This window comes from Haliotis rubra, unplaced genomic scaffold, assembly GCF_003918875.1.
Source record: "Haliotis rubra isolate DU_JTF1 unplaced genomic scaffold, ASM391887v1 Scf87, whole genome shotgun sequence".
NCBI lineage: Eukaryota > Metazoa > Mollusca > Gastropoda > Lepetellida > Haliotidae > Haliotis > Haliotis rubra.
Window position 1 is genome coordinate 1,402,786 of NW_025767601.1, and position 21,080 is coordinate 1,423,865.

Consider the following 21,080-nt stretch of genomic DNA (forward strand, 5'->3'; position numbering starts at 1 on the left):
TGTGTCAGTTGTGATCAAATGACCTGGTCAGCACCTGCAGTATGTCAGATTCACTGATGTCTACACTTATACCATGTATTATGCTAAAATAGCTATCAGCTATAATTCTCTAACAGTTGAAATAATTTGAATGTATGTCAATGTAAATATCACAAAATATGTTTCAGGAGTATTAGTAATGTAATGCATGGTGTTGTCTTCTTAATAACTGAAATGGCAACATTTGATGATGATTAACACAAATAAAGATGAATACGCAAAACTGCCCCAAAACTCATCTGTTCAAACTCTCTTTTCCATAGACATTGTCTACAATCTTTTCTCTTTATAGCGCCATTGAGCAATATCTTTTGGAAATAGGCGCTCTATAAATCAATTATTATTATTATTACTCTGTCATACACATCATATGTACACCATGAACATACATACAAAACATACATGCCAACAGCAATGGAATCTTTATTAAATGTGCTTGCCTTTAACTTTGTCAAAAAACAACATTTCTTTCTGCAGTGAAATACTTCTGTAAAGGCTTGATGTATATGTTTCTTAAGTAATATCAAGGGTTAACCACCCCTAGCAATAATCTACTGTCTTGTCATGGAAACTAATATTTTGTTAGAGTAGCCTCAAACATATCTTCTCACAAATAAAAGTTTCTTATAGTGTTATTTTATGTGGCCACAATCCTCTTGTGATACATGAAAAACATCATCTAAACCCCAGGCTAGATTTCTTAAGATCAATAACAAAAATAGCTCCAGTCATAAATAATTCTGCACAAAAGGCATATTGGATTTACTGCCTTTGAACATGAATTCATAGCAATGCATAAACTCGCACATTCATGAAATAACATCTAATTTTCTGCCATTCAGGCACTTCCTGATGAGCATTCTGGACACAGTCTGAAATATTTGTGAATGAATAGATTGTGTGGCATTGATGAATTTTCTCTGAAAACTGCAATTAACACAGGTTGGGCAGAATTGGTAATGCTGAATACTCCAAATTACAGAACATTTCAAAATGAGTTTGAACTGAATTATATTAGACGTAATTCACAAAATGAATTCATGAATGAGCGCCATGCAAACCGAAAAAGTGAAATGGGCTTTAATTAGAAAGTATGATTACAAAATTGTTAAATGCTAAAAGTGGAAACATCATTAACATTAACAAATGGTATCATTTCATGTTCAGGTCACTGAGCATATAGTAATAGTACAAATGGATACTTTCATTTGTGAAATGGCTGCAATACCAATTTGTAAAGGCCTGTTGTTAACACCCTTTATCAAGCGGCAATGATCAGTAGAATCAGGAATTCGATGTAGCTCACCTTTTTCTCTGGAAATTTTGAAGCAGCAGATAAAAATTGATAACGGTCTAAATGCAATTGGAAGATGCTAGAAGAAAAGTTTCTACAAAACAGATAATTCATGGCATGTACAATTCAATTTTACATATTGATTACTGAATAATTGGCTGATGGCAAAAAGTATTGCTATGAAAGTGACAGCTGTCAATGAAGTAAGATATTTTAATTCATACGTCTAACTATATTGGGTATCCTAATTTTCCTTTGAGTAACCAAATAAATTGTACCCACCTCACTTAAACTCAATTGGGTACTTTGACATTTTCCATTAATTGTAAAAATATGATAAAGTTAAATGTTGGTTTACATGTTTGTTATTTGTATTTGATCTGTAATATGGGAAACAATAAGAAAGACTGCAAGTTGCCAAGTTCATGTACAGAAATAGAATCTCTCAATATACCTCAGTTATTTGATCTGTCCTCGGTAATCTCTATCACATTTGTGTGTGTATGCATATAAGATCAAATTTATTGAGTATTTTCAAAAGTTCAAGCACACTTGTACGCAAAAGACTTAATAAGAATTGAGGTTTCACACAAATATTTGCGTAATTAACGCAGATACGCAGCTTATCTGTACCTCTGCATTTCTGAGTAATAGTAATAGTATAATGTAATTTCCATATTGACTAACACTGGATCAAACTTTGTATGATTGTACATTAGTAGTCTGGAAGAGGTTCAGGGGTCATTTTAATGGCTTTAGAGAAGATTTGAAAAATGCAAACATTTATGTTAGTTCATGTCAGCTGAAAGGGAATATCATGTTTAACATCATTGTCTGTCTTAAATTTAGCTTCAACTTTCTTCAAGAATGATAACTTAAATTGTTTTTGAAATATCATGATTTTATCCCATAAAGTGTGTGATAATAGAATCATCTACACACTTATGTCCTGAGGGGTTGTATCATTTGAAGAATCCTGGTGCCGAGATCCAAATACGACCTTGCTATTACCAACTCTCTATCTGTATTCTGATTTCTATGCTAGACTGGACTGGCAGCTTTGACAAGAGAGTCCCTTAGGGCAAGAGCTGGCTGAGATGAAGCAGTAAAATGTCTCCTGATTCAAGCCTGACTGTCTTCATCATATAGCCAGACAACTTACTTACACTGAGCCAACGATGCCAGAACTCATCGCCCAAACTCATTTACTGTGCCACAGATAGCTTAACCAGAAAATGTCTCCAGTGATTGAGACTAGTGTTGTGATAGCAGAGCAAGTGTGATATGACACATTCATTATGTGGGTATGTCATACAGACAATAGAACCTTGATTGTGAATAAGTATTAAAATGAAATAGGGAATAGGGTGTCTGGAGAAAATGTGGCATTGATTCCATATACCAGGTTAAAAGGTGGCCTTCAGTAAACCATGTTTGCCATAAGAGGCAGCAATATAATTTGGTGGTCAGGCTCACTGACATGACTGATGCATATCATCATATCTCAACTGTGTAGATAAGTGCTCATGATGTCAATCATTGGATTGTCAGGTTCAGAGTCAATTATTTATAGACCTATGTCAAATAGGTGGAAAATTCCTGAGTGTGACAGACAAACACATAAAGTATGGATATGATGTCACTGGTGTTGGTGTGTGAGGAAGCATCACAGTCGATGCTGTTAGCACTCAATTTGCCATAAATACAGCATACAAGCTGAACGTTTGTGTACAAGACCATTTAGCTAGTAAAACCTGTTGTACATCCTGCTGTTGACACATGTAACTCAGAGTCCCACCACTCATACAAGACATCCTGCCACATGCAATCTTTCCTGATGAAAAACTGTGCTGGTGTTGGACAGACCTGTTGTCATGATTGACACAGCATGCACCTATCTAATCCACACCAGAAAATCCTCATCCTGAACTGAGAATGCATGTGTTAATGGCGCTGTTGACATTAACTGTACATCTTTCCACTGAAACACCTTAACATGAATCTGCAGACACACTGTCTCATCCAGTCAATCTTAAAAAAAGCTGCATGTGAAAGTTTATTGGTCATGGAAAGTTTCATTGATTTTTCACATCAACTTCCATTAAGGCTGAATTCAGACAGTTCCTCACACCCTATGATTAAACATTATTTAAAATATAATCAGCTGAAATTACCATTAGGAAAGATGAATATTTCCCAAGACATTAATATAACACAGTACACCTGAGTTCGATTAAAAGTAGTAACAAATAAATATCTATTTCAGGCACTTGTAAGTTCAGAAACTGTAAAATTGAAGAGAGTCCAAGTCGTCAAAGTGTTGACCCATCACAGAATGAAAATTCTTGACACGGTGATACTCTAGGAATATTGCTGGGAGTTTGTTGTTAGGATAAACACTACTTTCAACTGTATTTCAGTGAGAAACCTTGATTCAGTGTCCAATGAACCAAATGCGGTATTTAGAATTTGAAAATCCCCCATAGTTAATCACAAACCTATTCAAATTATGCACAAAAATACACTAAATATGTGTTAGCTCACATGATTTAATGGATCTAATATTTTTTAGTTATAATTTTAAATGATCAGAGGAAGCAAAAATGACATTTTCAACTCTGCTACAATGAGCTTTACAGAAACAAACAAAAAATCATAATTGCAATTTTATGGAGGAAAACCACCAACCAGAAAATAGAAAAGTTCCCACATACTTTCTTACACATTAACATAAAAGAGTTCATTACTGCATGTTGAAGTCATGTACTTAGTGAGAGAATTCTGGCAGGTACGAGGCTGATGTAACAGACATAAAACTACATTTTATAGATGTTCAGTGATTATCGTCTCCTGTTTGTTTCGCACAATGCCTTTAATAATGAGGTTATGGTGTCTGACAGATCATCAGGCCTTGATAAAGACAGCTTTGTGTTTATTATTGACAGTGTAGAAATAGGAAATCTCTTAAACTTTTCTCAATCTTGATTAACAAGGAGATCAATATCCCCCTAGAGCCTCTTGGGAAATTTTCTATTAAAATGACTCCACGTTTTGCAGATATTTACGACAGTTTAATATGTGTCTCACAGGACCTGGAAGGAATTCATCTGTATTTGATAGTGCTTCGTGAGCCAATTTTCTTTCTACCATTGAGACACGTTTTTGATACTATGGAACTTTTCAACAGATTTGTATGCCAGATTTCAGGCATTTTTGCATTATGCTTTTATCATTTTCATCAACTGAGGTCACGGAGACACAGGTCAATAGATAAGAGGAAAAAAACACAATGATGAATTAATAAAATGGAAAAATCGAAAAGCAGAGAAACAACAGCTTTAAATATGTATCGCCTCAGTTATTCAATATTTAATTATTCTTTCCCTTGGTATAGCTTAAAGATACAACGATTTAAGCATTATAGTCAAAGCCAGTAAAAGGTAATTTACACATGTATAGAATTGGATCTGGTATCACCCTCAAACTGGGATTGTTTACTAACATGTTGTTAACAGGTTAGAAGTTAACAGCATGAAAACAACTGGATCAGCACAAAGCACTTAACTAAAATTCCTTTGAGGTCAAATTAGGTCTGGTATCTTTGATTTCTGAACTGAAGAAAGCACTGTTGATGACTTTGGAATTTAACATCAAACCCTGCATTTAATTAACTTCAGTTTCTAAAAGTTGTGTGTAAATTACATAAATACACAGAACCATAATGCTAAAAAGATTTGTGAAAATGGCAGCCATTTTGGCGAAACTAGGACATGATACTTATATTTTGGATGAATTTGGGGTTAAAGACAACTTGCTGATTCTACTGTCAGATATGGCACTGCAAGATCATTGGGCAATCCAGGACCAAAATGGGAACATCGCAACACAGTAAAAGAATATAAAATATGAGTTATATATAAAGAAAAAGGCAGGGAGTAAGCTGTGAGTTTGAGAGCAGTCAGTTCTGAACGTTTTGACCAATATTTCATTAACATCAGAAAATCAGCATCATGTGAGAAAGGTCCTGGAAAGGACATTTCTCATCTAACTGAAACCCATGAGCATGGGTACGGTGCTCATATACCAGCTTACTTCAATTGAGCTACATCAAAGGAGTATTATATGTATAAACTACCAATGTATTGCAATTATTTGCCCTACATTTAAAGGAATGTGTAAACACCAACTTAAAATAAAACATAAATTATGTGTCAGAAGAAATATCAGGTTTTACTGTTGATTTTCATATCTGTCCAGTTTGATTAGCAAGGCTTCACATTAGTTACACCCCTTCGGTTACAACAGTAACAACGGGAAAGAAAATGGCACACATTGACTGCCATATTTCACTCATGCTGGTAACATTCATACAGTTATGAAGCCTTAAAGTCGGTTTATTACTATCGCAATCCTATTTTTATTTGGCTACTAATGCCATATTGTTGCAATAGTGTTGAGTACTTTTGCAATTTCATTGCAACAGTGACAATAGTCCCAATAGCCGAAATAGTCACCCTTAAACTGTACAGTAAATTACTGGGTCTGGGACAAGTTTTTACGCTAAAAATGACGTAATTTAGGATATATGTATTACCTATATGCCTTGAGCTCGGTCAGGGAATATCGTCATCCTCTTCCCAGGGTGGAGCTGTTGGGAGCATACTGTGGAAGGACATGTCTGTTAAACATAGGTGGTCTGATGAGCTGTCACAGAAGAATGGAAACGGGAAGCTATTGTCACTGGGTGAAAGAAGTGGGTGACATGTGACTCGATGTTGTGCATCTTGGAGAGGTACGGTGCCTATGACAATGTCCACAGGCAGCTTCACTTTCCGGGCCAGTCCTGCTGGTTTTATACATAACTGGAAGAAGGAAAGTCTGTATCAATTGGGGAATGAGTGACAGTTGTATCAGCCTCATGCCAAGATATCACCTGTGGGTATATGTAACTGAACAGGGGCAAGGAATTGGGTAATTGCTCAGGTTACCACAAACCATTACTTGCTGTAGCATGTTGTATGAGCGACACACTTACTGGGAAGTTTCCAGAAAACTCTACCATCTGACATCAAGTAGCACAAAATTTTGAAAATAGTATAAAGATAATTCCAATAAACAACAATTTAACAAGTCTTAAAAGACATGCTTGTGAACAGTATGAACCCAAATATATTCAGAATGGTCAGTCACTTCTTGGGTTTGAACATCATGAAGATGTTTATACAAGAATGACTTCGATATCTACAAACATAATTAATCTGTTGTACCATGTATGCTTCAACTCACAGCTTGCCTACAACTTACTTCTATACTGTACTGTACATCAATGATCTTGCATCCTCTAAGATGTGAAGGCGGGACGGTAGGAATGCTCAGTAGCTCTCTCTGCCAGGTCTGTTTTCCACGAGGGGCTATACTGCCTTTATGAACAGTTACTAGCAGTGTAGACTCAGAAAATCTCCCTCGATAGGAATAGTAGGTTACATTCTGGAAGAAAGCAGTGACTATGAGAAGCCTTTACATGTGAATTCTTGGTTGCTCTGATACACTGGAGTTACTGCATGTCTCTTGGGGAGTTTTTGTGTAAAAAGGAATGATTTACTAGTATATAAGATTTCTCCTAAATATAAATATGTTTGACTGAGATGGCCAAAGAAGGCAAAATGTCTGACCTTTTGGATTTCGTCATGTCTTTCAACCTACTTCACAGTGGGTGATATGAACTCTTATAACATCCAGTTCTTTCTTCCTATTTTGGGTTTGGTGCTTTATAAAAGCCTATTGTGGCAAGCTAAGTAATTATGTCTATCAACCAGCTCAGACTGATTAATCTGGTTACATTAATAAAATGGGCTGCTATTTAAATGTTGTAGTGAAATCTTTAACTCTTTAATTGTATGGGAAAACACTGCATATATTACTTCACATGATTACCTTACAGAAAACACCAGGTTACAAATAAGAAGTATATATATATATATACACCCAGACTTTCTTGTACAAAAGTTATTAAAACATAAATACATAATATGTAAAGTTAACCTAAGGTTACCCAGCTGCAACTTCAATGTCTTGATTTTGAAGATGGTTCGAAACATTACATTTTCTGTTTATCAGAACTGTAGAAATCTTTGTTATCAATGTCTGTACCTTTTCAATAAAACTGCCTGGCATTGTAAGTTGTAAAAATATCATAATTCCGACAAATGTGGGTCAGTGAGTTCCCTGCCAGAAAGTAAATGTGGGTCAATATACACCATGCCAGAAAGTAAGTGCATCCTACAAACTTAGCTCTTCAGTTCATCTCCAATAATTGTGCCAGACTAAATCTTCCTTTGGCCAGATACCTCACTGACAGACAGCTTAGTCTAAGAGCTGGTAACTGAAACACTTTGTTTTTCCATATCTTGTGCTCAAGAGGCTTGCCTAAAATAGTTACATCTAAATTACTTGTAATATTTCACGGAATGTCACCCTTCATCTCACTAATGAGTTCATTTCTTTCCTGTAGAACTGTCATCATCATTTTTCAATTTCCAAGCCCAATTCTTCAAAAGACACTGAAGAAATAATTCACCTTCAAACCTTAATTAAGATGCCTTTGAAGCAGAATCAGAAAAATAGCCCACTTATGATGATATAATTGCTCGCCTCTTGTCAAGGATCCAGAATTCACATTATTTTTCTGTGTTTTATCAATAGAATCCATACGTTAGTGACACTTTTGTGGCTGACAAAGTAATACACAGTGTGTTACTTGTGAAAGAACTTTGTTTGTTGCATTATCAAGAAACTCTGCAAATGTTCATACATTTAGACTGTAGACTAATCAGATCATACTAAATAATAGGACATTACCCATTAAGACTTCACAACATTGACCTGAATATTTCCTGATTGCGTTTCACGAGGTTCATTCTTCAAAGGAATTTACTGAGAAGTCTTTGGTAACTAAATTAGTATGCATTCAGTTAAGAGACCAACATGACTGTAATATTAAAAAGAAAGTCTGTTTTTATGGAAAGAATATATAACTAAACATCCCCAGCCAATGATTGTTACAAGACATAGTTTTGTTAAAGTCCAAACATAATGATGAAAAGTGAGTGAGTGAGTGATTGAGTTTAGTTTTACTCCGCACTCATCAATATTCCAGCTATATGGCGGCAGTCTGTAAATAATAGAGTCTGGACCAGACAATCCAGTGATGACAGCATGAGCATCGATCTGCGCAATTGGAAACCGATGACATGTGTCAACCAAGCCAGCAAGTCTGACCACCCGATCCCATTAGTCGCCTCTTACGGCAAGCAAGGGTTACTGAAGGTTCATTCTAACCTGGACCTTCACGGGTATGATGAGAAGAAAACATAATTGATGAATAATATATTAAATATAAGACCATATCCCATCATCAAATAATTTCTCATGTTACTTCATGCATTCCAGCCATTCGGCGCTGGACAAAGTAACACAGAGGGCTGTTGTCATACCACAGTCAATGACTTCACATCTGGGGCAGTGTCTAAACAGTATCAGTATCTACTTTCATTTATATTCTACCTGTCTTTTAATATATCATGTGCAAAAGGTACATTAGCTACCAAAATTAGAAAATACAACATGAGTTGATGTATGCTAAGCTGTGATTACTGTAGAACTTTAGTATTTAAATGATGTACTGTTCACAATGATGAGAAAAATGCAGATTAAAAACAAGAACTTTGATGATATTGGCCGTTCCTTCCAATTCATTCATATACTGCAAGACAAAGGCACACATAAATACAAAGGTATAACTGATATTATCACATTAGTTTGGAAGATAGAATGATCAGCTTTAGCTAGAGATATAATCAGAAATATATATGCTTTTGGGAGGAAAATGAGGAACTGGAACAGGCAGACCTTGACTTTGAACACTCCTAGATTTCAACATTCCACAACCTATTCAACTTGTGCACTTATATTGTTCACTTGTGTGGGTGCTGCCAAACACTGCCAAAGAGCACCTGTTCCCTTCTGTGCCTGGACTGAAGCCATCATCAGCTAATAACATACAGCTTTGTATGACATACCACTGCACTTTCTGATATGCTCTTATCCTGTCCTGATTTCATGTTCTTGGATATGACAAAATGATGCATTTCCAATACTGATGCTTCATTAATGAATGTATTATTCTTACAAGAAAAGGAACAATATTTTCAGTGACAAATAAGATTCCAACAAAGCTAACACTAACCAGTATGAGCATTATTTCATGTAACATTTATTTCATCTAAAACAGGGGCGGTGGGGTAGCCTAGGGGTTAAGGCGTTCGCTCGTCACGCCGAAGGCCCGGGTTCGATTCCCCACATGGCTACAATTTGTGAAGCCCATTTCTGGTGTCCCCTGCCGTGATATTGCTGGAATATTGCTAAAAACGGCATAAAACCATACTCAGTCAGTCAGTCATCTAAAACATCAAAGTCCTTGTTATTACTTCATGAGTGTATTCACTTTATCTGACAATACAACTAATTCATCATGAAAGATAACACCTTACATAGCGTTTGTTATCGGACAGGAAATATAAGATTTCCAGTTATCATGTGCTCTGAATTATCCCTGAAAAACATATATAACAAATATTTTTCCTGAAAATGAAGCATCTTTTTAGGGTTACAAACATACAACTTGTTTACTTTTCATTTGTAAAATTCCAATATGTTATTTTCCACAACTGGAAGCTCCAGCCACAAAGGAAGGACATGAAGAACCCATGGAGAAGAATGTTCACCTTGAAGGTGGTTGTAGATCATAATGATTTTCACCTGAGGACAGGTATGTGTAAATGCAATCATCCTTCACGACCACTGGGTAAGGGGAAGGAGAGTTAAACGAGAGTCTTCATTAACCATAGCAGTAGCTGTAATGCTTGATCACAACTCCAAGAAAAACATGACTCCTGTAGATAAAGAGAGCAGCACACTGTTGGGGTGTTTAAGACATCAAACTACATTGCCTTTTTTTAGAATGTGCTGACTGGCTGCCTTGGCAGCATAGCATCACAAGGCTGCAGGTGGTAATGCTGATTTACCATTTGGCCATGCATGTGCATGTGTGTCAGCTCAAAAGCTTGCCACATCATTGTTTTCTGCATTGGACATTATGGGTGTCATAAGAAAAAATGTGCAAATGGAATGTTTAGTATGGGTGAAGGGGTTGTAGTCGGCACGGGTACTACAGACGTGTACCCCAGGTACGTTTCTGTATACAGACACATACAGTAACGAAAGTCAGAAATAGAAACTAACCGTACCACGATTCAATTCCATATTGCATCGTTTTCTTGATCAGAGTGAGTGAGTGAGTGAGTGAGTGAGTGAGTTTAGTTTTAAGCTGCACTCAGCAATATTCCAGCTATATAGGGCGGTCTGTAAATAATTGAGTCTGGACCAGACAATCCAGTGATCAACAGCATGAGCATCGATCTGAGCAATTGGGAACCGATGGCATGTGTCAACCAAGTCAGCGAGCCTGACCACCCGATCCCGTTAGTCGCCTCTTACGACAAGCATAGTCGCTTTTGTGGCAAGCATGGGTTGCTGAAGACTTCTTGATCAGAACTGTCATACTGTTGTATAAGATGCTTTTGATTGTGTTACATGAGAAATGAGCATACAAACTAACAAATAGTTTGCCATGCACAATACAACTCACAAGCAGTTGAACGGGGACAACTACATATGGTTTCGGTTTTGGGTTGCGAATATGGACTCGTCTGTTGTTTAGTGTACCAGGTACATTTCTGTAGTTTGTATACAGAAACATACCTAGGGTACATATCTGTAGTATCTGTGTCGACAACGACCCCTTCAGCTGTAGTATGCAATCTAACCATCAGATGTTCATACACTGATAGCTAATCAGCAACATTGTTGGATATGTGTTGACTTATATTACTGAGATCAGAACAGGTTAATGATCATTTTCACTTGATCAGATAATCTTTTTGAAAACTGTTATGTCATGCAATCTTATATTTAACTAATTTTTATGTTTCCATATTTCATTCCATAAATTTCAAGACTGATATCATAGTTAAGAAACCATATCGGTTTACTTAAGCTCTTATTGAGAATTCATAGTTCACAAGTATATACAGTAAACACCATCAGTGTCTTCATACAGAGCATACTTATGGGTTTAGTAAACAGATGCAAATTATAATAAAATTGTGCAGTACCGGTAATACTATCATAAGTAGTACAAAATATGTCTGAAGGTGAACATCATTCATTTAAATTGACACATACCGATGTTAATGTTAACTAGCAGTCAATACGGTAAAATATTGTTGAATGAAGCCAGTTTCTTGACAACATGTAGAGAAACAAAATATATTGCATCTGTCAACTACACTTCGCCCGATCTGTGAGTAGATGCAATATATGATTGTGAATTCTTTGAATAATGTCATTAACTGCCAGTTGTAACACGATTACCGAAACATACCATTTTGACACTGATTTTAAGGGTCAAGTTTGGGGTCGTCTTATCATGGGGGTTGGGCTTATCGGTAATATACGGTTTACATATGTCTGTGAACATGTTTGCAATTACCACTCACCTACATCGACTCTTTTACATTGACTTTGCAATTCCTCACCTACATCGCATAAATCCTAAAGATAATTCAAGATTGATGCATTTTATGCATTTCTGAAACAGAACAAACTCCTCCAATTGTCAAGATACAGATCTTGTCCCTAAAACAGACTTTAAATTGCCAAAACAAGTTTGATAGACAATTGCAGTGGTCGACAGACAATTAACACTCTTTCAACTCAGAACAGAAAAAGTAAGGCACTGCTGAAGATTTCCAGATGTTGCCTGCTTAAGTTGCAAGGCTGGATTTTCTTTGGCAAAGTTTATGACAGTTGCTTATCATTGTTGTTGTCACTTTGTTTACATGTTTGCAACATAATTGCAAATTGGAAGCTGGTTCGGGTTGCTAAAAAGAGATCAGCTTAAGGTGCTACTAAATCCAGTTTCCTAACTTCCTCGCCAGGTGAGTACCGGTAGGCCATTCACACTTTAGAATAGTTGCTGTTTCTTTGCAGAGATGCTTTATTTATACAAGTAAGTAAACCAGTAAAAGTAAGCTATCATTTTGTAATCTGACAGATAGAATTTGCTTTTTCCTAAAAATATGTTTTCTTCTGTCATTTTTTGTTTTGAAAATACCATCCATCACAAAAAGAGAAATAATTATGCTTTTTTCATAAAATGTACACCTTGATATTAATATTGTGTTAACTAACTAAGTTTGTTTTATCAAATTTGTTCATAACTAGTCAGGTTATAATAAATAATTGTACATAATAGGAATGGTAACAATGTTTTGCTATGCAAATAACACACTTTACAAGAAAGTACTTTCAAAGATAGTTCAACAGTTGATGTACAACATTATTGGTGTATTGTTTTTAACATAGATCCCATCTTTAATAAGTGGACCTATTCATTCTTTTCAGTGATGTCCATAAAGACAAAACGTTTTACAGGAATGACAAGTCTTTATGGATGATCAACTTCTTTATTGTACAATAGCGACATTTCGGTATAGATACTTATACCATTTTCAAGCTTGAAAATGGTACAAGTATCTATACCAAAATGTCGCTATTGTACAATAAAGAAGTTGATCATCCATACAGACTTGTCATTCCCATTACTTACATTTTCTAGAATGCCTCTCAAACAGTTTAAAACATTTTACTTTGTAGCAATAACGATAACACAGATCTTTGGATATGTGATCCAGAATGTAAAACTTATGCAAAACACAATACAGTTTAAAATACCCTTACACTTTAGTCAAACTGATGCTGTTGTTTGTATTTCCCTTCTTTACAACTGTACATCATAAACGCCTCCTAAACTAACAAACACAGTTTATTTCAACCATGTATTTCTGTAACAGCTATATATACAAGAGTATATAACTCCAGACACATATACTCTACCTGTATTAGTGATACTTGTGTGGCTGCTATCCTCCGTGTACTTAAGTTCTTTATTTCCGCCCACACAGGGATGGCTTCTTTAAGTGTGTAACCCTTCCGATCAAGTCTTAGTGTTGCAGTTACTGTGCCAGCTACACAGCACCAAGATCCAACCGCCTCAAATGTGTCATTCTCAACTGGCAGCTGCAGAAAATCAGAGAGATGTGTCAACCAAAGGAGGTTTTACCTTGCACACCAAAAGGCTCATTCATAGAGAACCACGTTGCCCATTACTGAATAGAAATGACAAATCCCTTTCCATATACATCAGTAATCTCTGCAAAATGCAGATTCGATAGTACAATTCTGACTATATCATGAGTCTGTATTTGTATCAGCAGTATTACTGCTGTATGATGTTGTTTGTTAACAATGGAGTCTGAACCAGACAATCCAGTGACTGTCACCAAACCTGGTCTTTACACCATGATGGCAGCACAAGAAGCAGCCATGTAAAAGCAGACTAAAGAAGGAAGTTGAAAGTGATACGTCTTGTCACAATAATTTAATAGGTTAATTCATATATACGAACCACACATTCATTCTTTGCCATGCAGTCTGTAACCTTGTCCCAGTGTACAAGTATACGCATAGTTTCAAACAAAGTTTTAGAAGAAGGTGACTGCCTCCGTGGTGTAGTGGTTAGAGCGTCCATCCGGAGAGCGGAAGGTCGCGGGTTCAATCGCTGACCGCGTCATACCAAAAGACGTTAAAATATGGTACTTGTTGGTCTAATGGGTACAACAAGGACTGGTCGGCTCGGAGTCAGTATAATGTGTCTGAGTGGGATATTCATGCTTCACTGCGGCATGGTATCCCAGTGAGCTAGCACTATAAAACCAGCTTAAGGTCTGGGCTAGTACAAGCAGCCGCACATACACATACACACGCATGCACATCGTCATATGAGCGAAATATTCTCAAGCACGGCGTTAAACCCAATTTCACCTCACCTTAGAAGAAGGTTTTTAGTAATTCGGATTGCTACTGCGAATTCCTACAGAAGCCATACTATTATGATGCATTAATTCATCATAAGTCGATCATTTAGTCTGGACTGACTGACTGACTGAGTTTGGTTTTACGCCGCTTTTAGCAATATTCCAGCAATATCACGGCGGGGGACACCAGAAATGGGCTTCACTCATTGTACCCATGTGGGGATTCGAACCCGGGTCTTCGGCATGATGAGACAACGCTTTAACCACTAGGCTACCCCACCGCCCCATTTAGTCTGGAACACTAACATTATACTCCTGTAATTATTTCCTAAATTATTGAAGGAAGCCATCAATACACAAAGGCTGAAAGATTTAAAAGAATATGACCAAAACAAGGGGCACAATAACATAACACAAGTGATTAAAGTATCATCAGCCATAATATCACTGAAATAGTGTCTAGTTCGGTATGAAACAACAAACAAGCAAACAACTTTAGCAATACATCTTGATTTAACATGTCTGGCAAAACAAACCTAAATTAACAAATATTCTTGCGTGTCAATGGATTTGTGTGAGGCAGTTTGTGACTAGGTTTCTGACACAGTGATTTACTCATGGTGTCTATAAAAGGCAAGTAATTTGTTATAGAAGTTTTACATTCACAACATGCTATTGAAGGGACTACATGAGTAGTGTCATGGCTACAAACTAGGAAATATGCACTGGTATAACAATTTCATTGAGCATGATTTAACCATAATATATTATATAGTACTCTTCCTATTCTGGGGATATGATTCTGAGGAAAAATGCCATCTAATCAAAAACAACATCGTTTTTCTTCAGATGAAAGCATTGACAGGAGAGAACAGGATGTTACAAATTATATCAAAACATCAATATAAATGTAAATTTTATGAATTCGGATAACGTCAGAAAAGATACTTTACAATTCTAAACGCTGTATATATTCTCATGAAAGGGTTGTTGGCAAAATAGCCCAGCCATGGCAATCACCTCATATATGCATTCCTCATGTGATTTATCAGGGATTCAATTTAGTTTAAATACCAAAAATAATGCAAAGATTAGAAGAAAGTAAAACTGTATGGAACAAGGAATATTTCAGCTGCTGCATTTATATAATGTAAAAAGTATTTCCAAGGCAATGTAGATCATCTGCTCATGTAGCAAACAGTTTGAAATGTTAACAAAGACTCTGTCAGCATTGACATAACTACTGAGGAAAATTGAACACAACATGATAACTATGATGAGAAATATAGCAGCCTGTTCAAGGTCAGGTTAAGTAAGTTCATTAGAGCATATGTGAGTGAGTAAATATATATGTGAATGAGTGAGTGAGTTTTACGCCACATGAATATATAAGTATACTTTTGATGATAATGGATAGCATGAAGATATCAGGTGAATAATTGTGTGAGTGAGTTGGGTATTACATCACTTCTTGCAATATTCCAGCAATATCGTGGCGGGGGACACCAGAAAAGGGCTTCAAACAGTGTACCCATGTGGGGAATCAAACCCGGGCTCCGGCGTGATGAGAAAACGCTTTTACAACTAGGCTACCCCACCACCTCAGAATTGAAATGAATGGTCACAACAAAGTCAAATATATAATATTACAAAACATGGAACACAATTTTGAATCCAACTACAACGACGACATTAATGGAAACAAGCTTGAGTTCAAACTAAAAACAAATCCTCAGTGTTGCACTTTTGTAAATCACGGTAAATGTTTAGGCATTGGACAGACCAAACAATCCCCTGAAACCACACAGCAAACTGTTGACTTACAATACTTAAAAAACCCACAAATATCTATGTTTGGTGTATTTGGAGTCAAATTATGGCATTTATGACATATCATTTCATCATTCATAAACCAAGCTACTGTCGCTTGAGGGTGTGAAATATACCAAGAATCTGTGAATCAGTTCACACAACCTTTTCGCAGTATACATGACAGAGGATCTGAACAAAATTGATTAAATTGGTAAAATGGAGCAAGCAATACACCTAACATTTAATAAAATCCAAAATCCAATGAATTTTTATTGGCTTTGAGAAATGAAATCAGAACTTGAGTCTGCTTTCATTATATACAGTGCTGTGCCCACTAGACATGAGAATTGAAAAAAAATGCAAGCATGATACACAATAAATTCAGCTGCATATATCAGAGAAAATGAAAGCTGATACATGTATTTCGATGGACTATGATGTCTACTTGATTTCATAGATTAAAACAGTGACACATTTCACATTGGTTTTAGCACCATATTGGTATTGAACAGTGTTATTAGCGATAGAAGACCACTCTTAACAGGCTGATATGAACACTTACTGCAGAATCTGGTTCAGAGTTGAGGTCTAGGGCTCCAATAACAGCAAATTTACTTGTTCTTTCGTGATGGGGCCCACCAGGGGAATAAATTGTCATTCTCACGAAATACCGCAATCTGCCATGCTTTCCCTTGAATGAAGATGGCAGTTTTGATGGAAGAACAAATTCAAATGGAAAGTAATGAGATCCTGGATGTAACAATCCTTCATCATCAATTTGTTTTTCACCTGAAAGGAAAAGAAGAATGTGATAATCAATTGCTTTCTTAATCCAATAAAAACAACTAAGATTCTACTCGACTAAAGTGCATAATTTCCTGGCAGCTAATTTGAATAGTGCATACTCCACAGAGATGATCACGTGATCACATTTTGCTATTTAATGATCCTTGAATTTATTAATGTGATCACACTCACCTTCTAAATTTGTTGGAATATGTTCCAGTTTAATATCTGAAAAATGTTATGAAAAGTGCTTTAAGTCTTATAATACATAAATCTCTCAAAAACACCTTCCCTCAAATTCCTGCTCCAAGTTAAGTTAGGTAGTCACTCTGCTGGGCAAACGTTAACATGATAATTTCATTTTTGGGCAGATTTTGAAAGTCATTCTTCTATATTTTTGCTTCAATTGCAAAATACTTTCAGAGCTTTTGGATGACAATCAGTTTAAATGTCCTAGAAAATGAACTGTTTCAGTTCATTGAGGAAACTGTTCACTTTCAATCTTACTAAACATGATGATAATAAGCATGAGACAGTTTAGCTTTTTTGACAGTATTCCAGTTATATCAAGGTGTGTCAGCTTAACATGGGAGTAAAGCCCCATGTAATGCAGATCTCAGATGTGTGCCATTTTGGTGAAACTAACAAGCGCGCGTGGGTTGCTGACACACCTAGAAACATAATAAGGGTGAACAGTAAACCAATGATCAAAAGTTCCTGGTGTGCCCAAGGGATAGAACTCTGTACAATGAAGTGCAGCACCTTAGACACTTTTTTGTGAAGTTTGTATGCTACATACATATTAAATTCAAAAGGTCTCTTTATCTTCTTTGGATTTTCCCACCACAGAGGTGCCAGCCATGATAGCGAAGCATACCGGTAACTATTTTAGAACAACTTAATGAAAGGGGAAATCTGATACAGCTGTCAATACAATAACAATGAAAACAGTAGTAATCAATAAAATAGACTTTTACTTGAATAAGTGCTATATCCTTTAAGGTATTCCTTTCTTGGCAAATTTAGTGGTTTTTCTCACCTCCTATCAAAAGATTATTTTATACCTCAGTGAAAGATATCACTGACAAGGATATCATCTCTGGGGCTACCCTGATGCTGGGTTCCATCATTGAGATGATGTTAATCAGGAGAAGAGATTGCAGGATCTATCACACTGTATCAACACAGACTGCCTTCTGCAGGTGGCGGAACACACATCTCGGTCATAAAAAAAGACAGTTTGATCCAGCGGTGCAACACAACTCGAACCCCAACAGTTTAAGAGAACTGATGACGTAAAATGGTTTTGGGATCAAAGAACCTACATGATTCCTGGTTGTTGTGCATGCAGTATTTCATCATGCAGTAAAGCAGAAGAGGTATAATGTTCACTGTTCAAAATTTTAAGCTGAATAGACATTCTACTATTAATTACTACTGCTGTAATAATTGATTTAGGAAAGTCCTGCTACCTGAGTGTCAGAATGTTTTTTGTCTAGATCATATTGGATTAAAATTTCTTCAATTCACACCATTTCTTCAATTACAAATCTACATACCAGAATTTGAGACATTTTCCGGTAAAAGAGATCCTCCAAATATAAAGACTTCTTATACTTACCCATCACAGATCATGAATGTTTTGGGGATATGTTGTTGTGTGAATGACTGTGCACACAATTTCAATAAAATATCCCAAACAATATGTAGGTTGCCTAGCCTGTTTAGTTAAGCATGTTATAAAGATGCCTCCGATGACCATTATCCAATTATACATCCATAAAAATGTTCCTCTTCTGATCGAGGGCCTGAATAGTGCAGTGTGTATTCTCAAGAAGAGTGCACCTGTTGATGCTTCCAATGATTAAACATGTTCCCATGCATGTAAATAACCTCAATTAATTCATTTCAGCTTCTCTAAGCTGAGCACATGGTAGAAAGTGCTCACGATACATGACCTCCATGTCTTGAGTACATGCTGCGATCACTATCGAGTGTCCTGATTCATCAGGGATAATCCTCTTCAGACACACTGGTGAATCAGATGATAATTAGTTTGGGGAAGCAAAATCTTTGAACATTACATGCAGTATTATTGATGAATGTATATGGAATCATTCAATGGGCTATGGATTTCTAATCAAAGAAAGAGTTTTGTGCTTGTTGTCACAATTACCTTTGATTGGCAGCACAGTTGTATAGTTGAACACCTCCTCGTCTGAGGCCTGTATGTCACTTGAGGTCATCCATTCTACTTTGGCTTCTCCAATAGCTTCTAGACACACACCTGCAAACAAAGTCCAAACTTAGCCTTCAGGTAACATCCTCACTACAGTATTGGTTACTGATCGTTTAATTAACGTATACTACCTTATGCTGTCATAATTAGGCAAGGAAAAGGCATCCTTCATATAAGTCATTGTCAGAGGCAATATTCAAAAGTACAACAAATATGACACTTATGGTATCAATATTATAAATCCAAAGCTACAACAACCAGTATCCTTATGTCCCAAATATTCAAACTACTGCACAAGAACAGCTCAAACATCACTGAAAGCAACTACATAAGACACTGATAAAATCAATATTTTGAAATCGTGTTTCTATTCTTGTAAAATTATTAACTTGTTTACCATTCAAACAAACATATTTCTCCATGAACATTCAGAAAATTGACAAGGAATTTACTGTGAATGCATGTGTTTAAACAAACCTACATATGCCTCTGAAACATCCAAGGTCAATGTTTGAGAACAGTTTCAGTTAAATTTTATGGTCAGTAATAGTTTCAACCATTAAAATAAAAGAAGTGAGAATGTTTGGAGGGTAGGAAATGCTTTCATATCAAATGGTGGACTAATATTGTCATCCATCCAACTAAAACTACAGGTGTCAGGTGTCGAAAGAACTAAGTTCATTTAAAGGTCATGAAAACTGTTCTTGAGCCAGACCACTTTGATAAACTGTAGTATTGTTGGATCTGCATTCTCCAGCAAGCTTTGATCCATCCAAATATATTGGTGAGGCCCATGTACAGAGTTTGTTACATGAGAATTTACAGAAAACATTCTCTCCTCCCATTGTGTTAAAAGTATAACAATGAAAGTACAGGAACTGAACACAATATATATGAGAATCCTTCCATGAGTAAACCAGTCTCCAATTATCCACTGTAATATGCTCTGATTCACCACTGACATGTAGGGCTGCAATGACATATGTATTGTACATCTCTATCTTGTTATGAACCTCATTAACATGGATCCATACATCAGACTGTCCACATTTCCACTTTTTCCACAGGAATTTCAAGTCGCTAATTTGTGAATTTCATAATTTCATTGATTTGCCACTTACTGAAATCATTGATACCAGAGCAGTAATAACCATTCTACTTATGTTTTACAATCTGACTCATGTTGAACTTTTAGGTAAAGATAGTGTTCTCTGGAAAATCTATGTTCAGGGCACAGTGTTGTTTGCCTGTAATACCTCAGTGTGGTCTATAGCTTCAAGCAGTCAAAGACCGCCTCCGTGGTGTAGTGGTTAGAGCGTGTAGTGGTTAGAGCGTCCGCCCGGAGTGCGGAAGGTCACGGGTTCGATCCCCGACCGCGTCATACCAAAAGACGTTAAAATATGGTACTTGTTGGTCCCTGCCTGGCGCTCGGCATTAATGGGTACAACAAGGACTGGTCGGCTCAGAGTCAGTATAATGTGTCTGAGTGGGGTATTCATGCTTCACTGTGGCATGGTATCTCAGTGGGATAGCACTATAAAACCAGCTTAAGTCTGGGCTAGTACAAGCAGCTGCACATACACATACACACGCATGCACGTCGTCATATGAGCGAAATATTCTCAAGCACGACGTTAAACCCAATTCCACCACCACCAATCAAGCAGTCAAAATTAAAATTCATTTTTTGAACACAAAATAAATATCTTTTTCAAACTAATAATGATATCAATGTCCTGAATGATCGGTTTGATTGTAAAGTGTGATAAGAGTGAAAAGGTTGACAAGATTCAAGCTGTTCTGAAGTGCAATCTGGTAACAGGTTTAACCTGGTATTTGTGATGAATGATTTCGAAAGCTGTAATTTGTTGGCAGTCTGACATAAGAGTGTTGAGGAAGACTGCAATGAGAAAAT

At 36.5% G+C, this 21,080-nt stretch overlaps 1 protein-coding gene across 9 annotated transcripts in view; it reads right to left on the bottom strand.

Annotated features, from left to right (window-relative positions):
- LOC124263146 (arrestin domain-containing protein 2-like) overlaps positions 1–21,080 on the bottom strand; it is a 103,743-nt gene that overhangs the window by 7,238 nt on the left and 75,425 nt on the right. For 7 of the 9 annotated variants that reach the window (XM_046697701.1, XM_046697707.1, XM_046697702.1 and 4 more), the window contains 6 exons: positions 19,103–19,213; positions 17,119–17,154; positions 16,703–16,929; positions 13,349–13,531; positions 6,638–6,820; positions 5,928–6,195 (listed from right to left, as the gene is read on the bottom strand). In XM_046697701.1, the coding sequence (XP_046553657.1) occupies positions 5,947–6,195; positions 6,638–6,820; positions 13,349–13,531; positions 16,703–16,929; positions 17,119–17,154; positions 19,103–19,213 (989 nt within the window). In that variant the 3' untranslated portion in view covers positions 5,928–5,946. The remainder of the gene's footprint in view (positions 1–5,927; positions 6,196–6,637; positions 6,821–13,348; positions 13,532–16,702; positions 16,930–17,118; positions 17,155–19,102; positions 19,214–21,080) is intronic. The other 2 variants (XM_046697708.1, XM_046697709.1) reach the window with 1 other exon arrangement.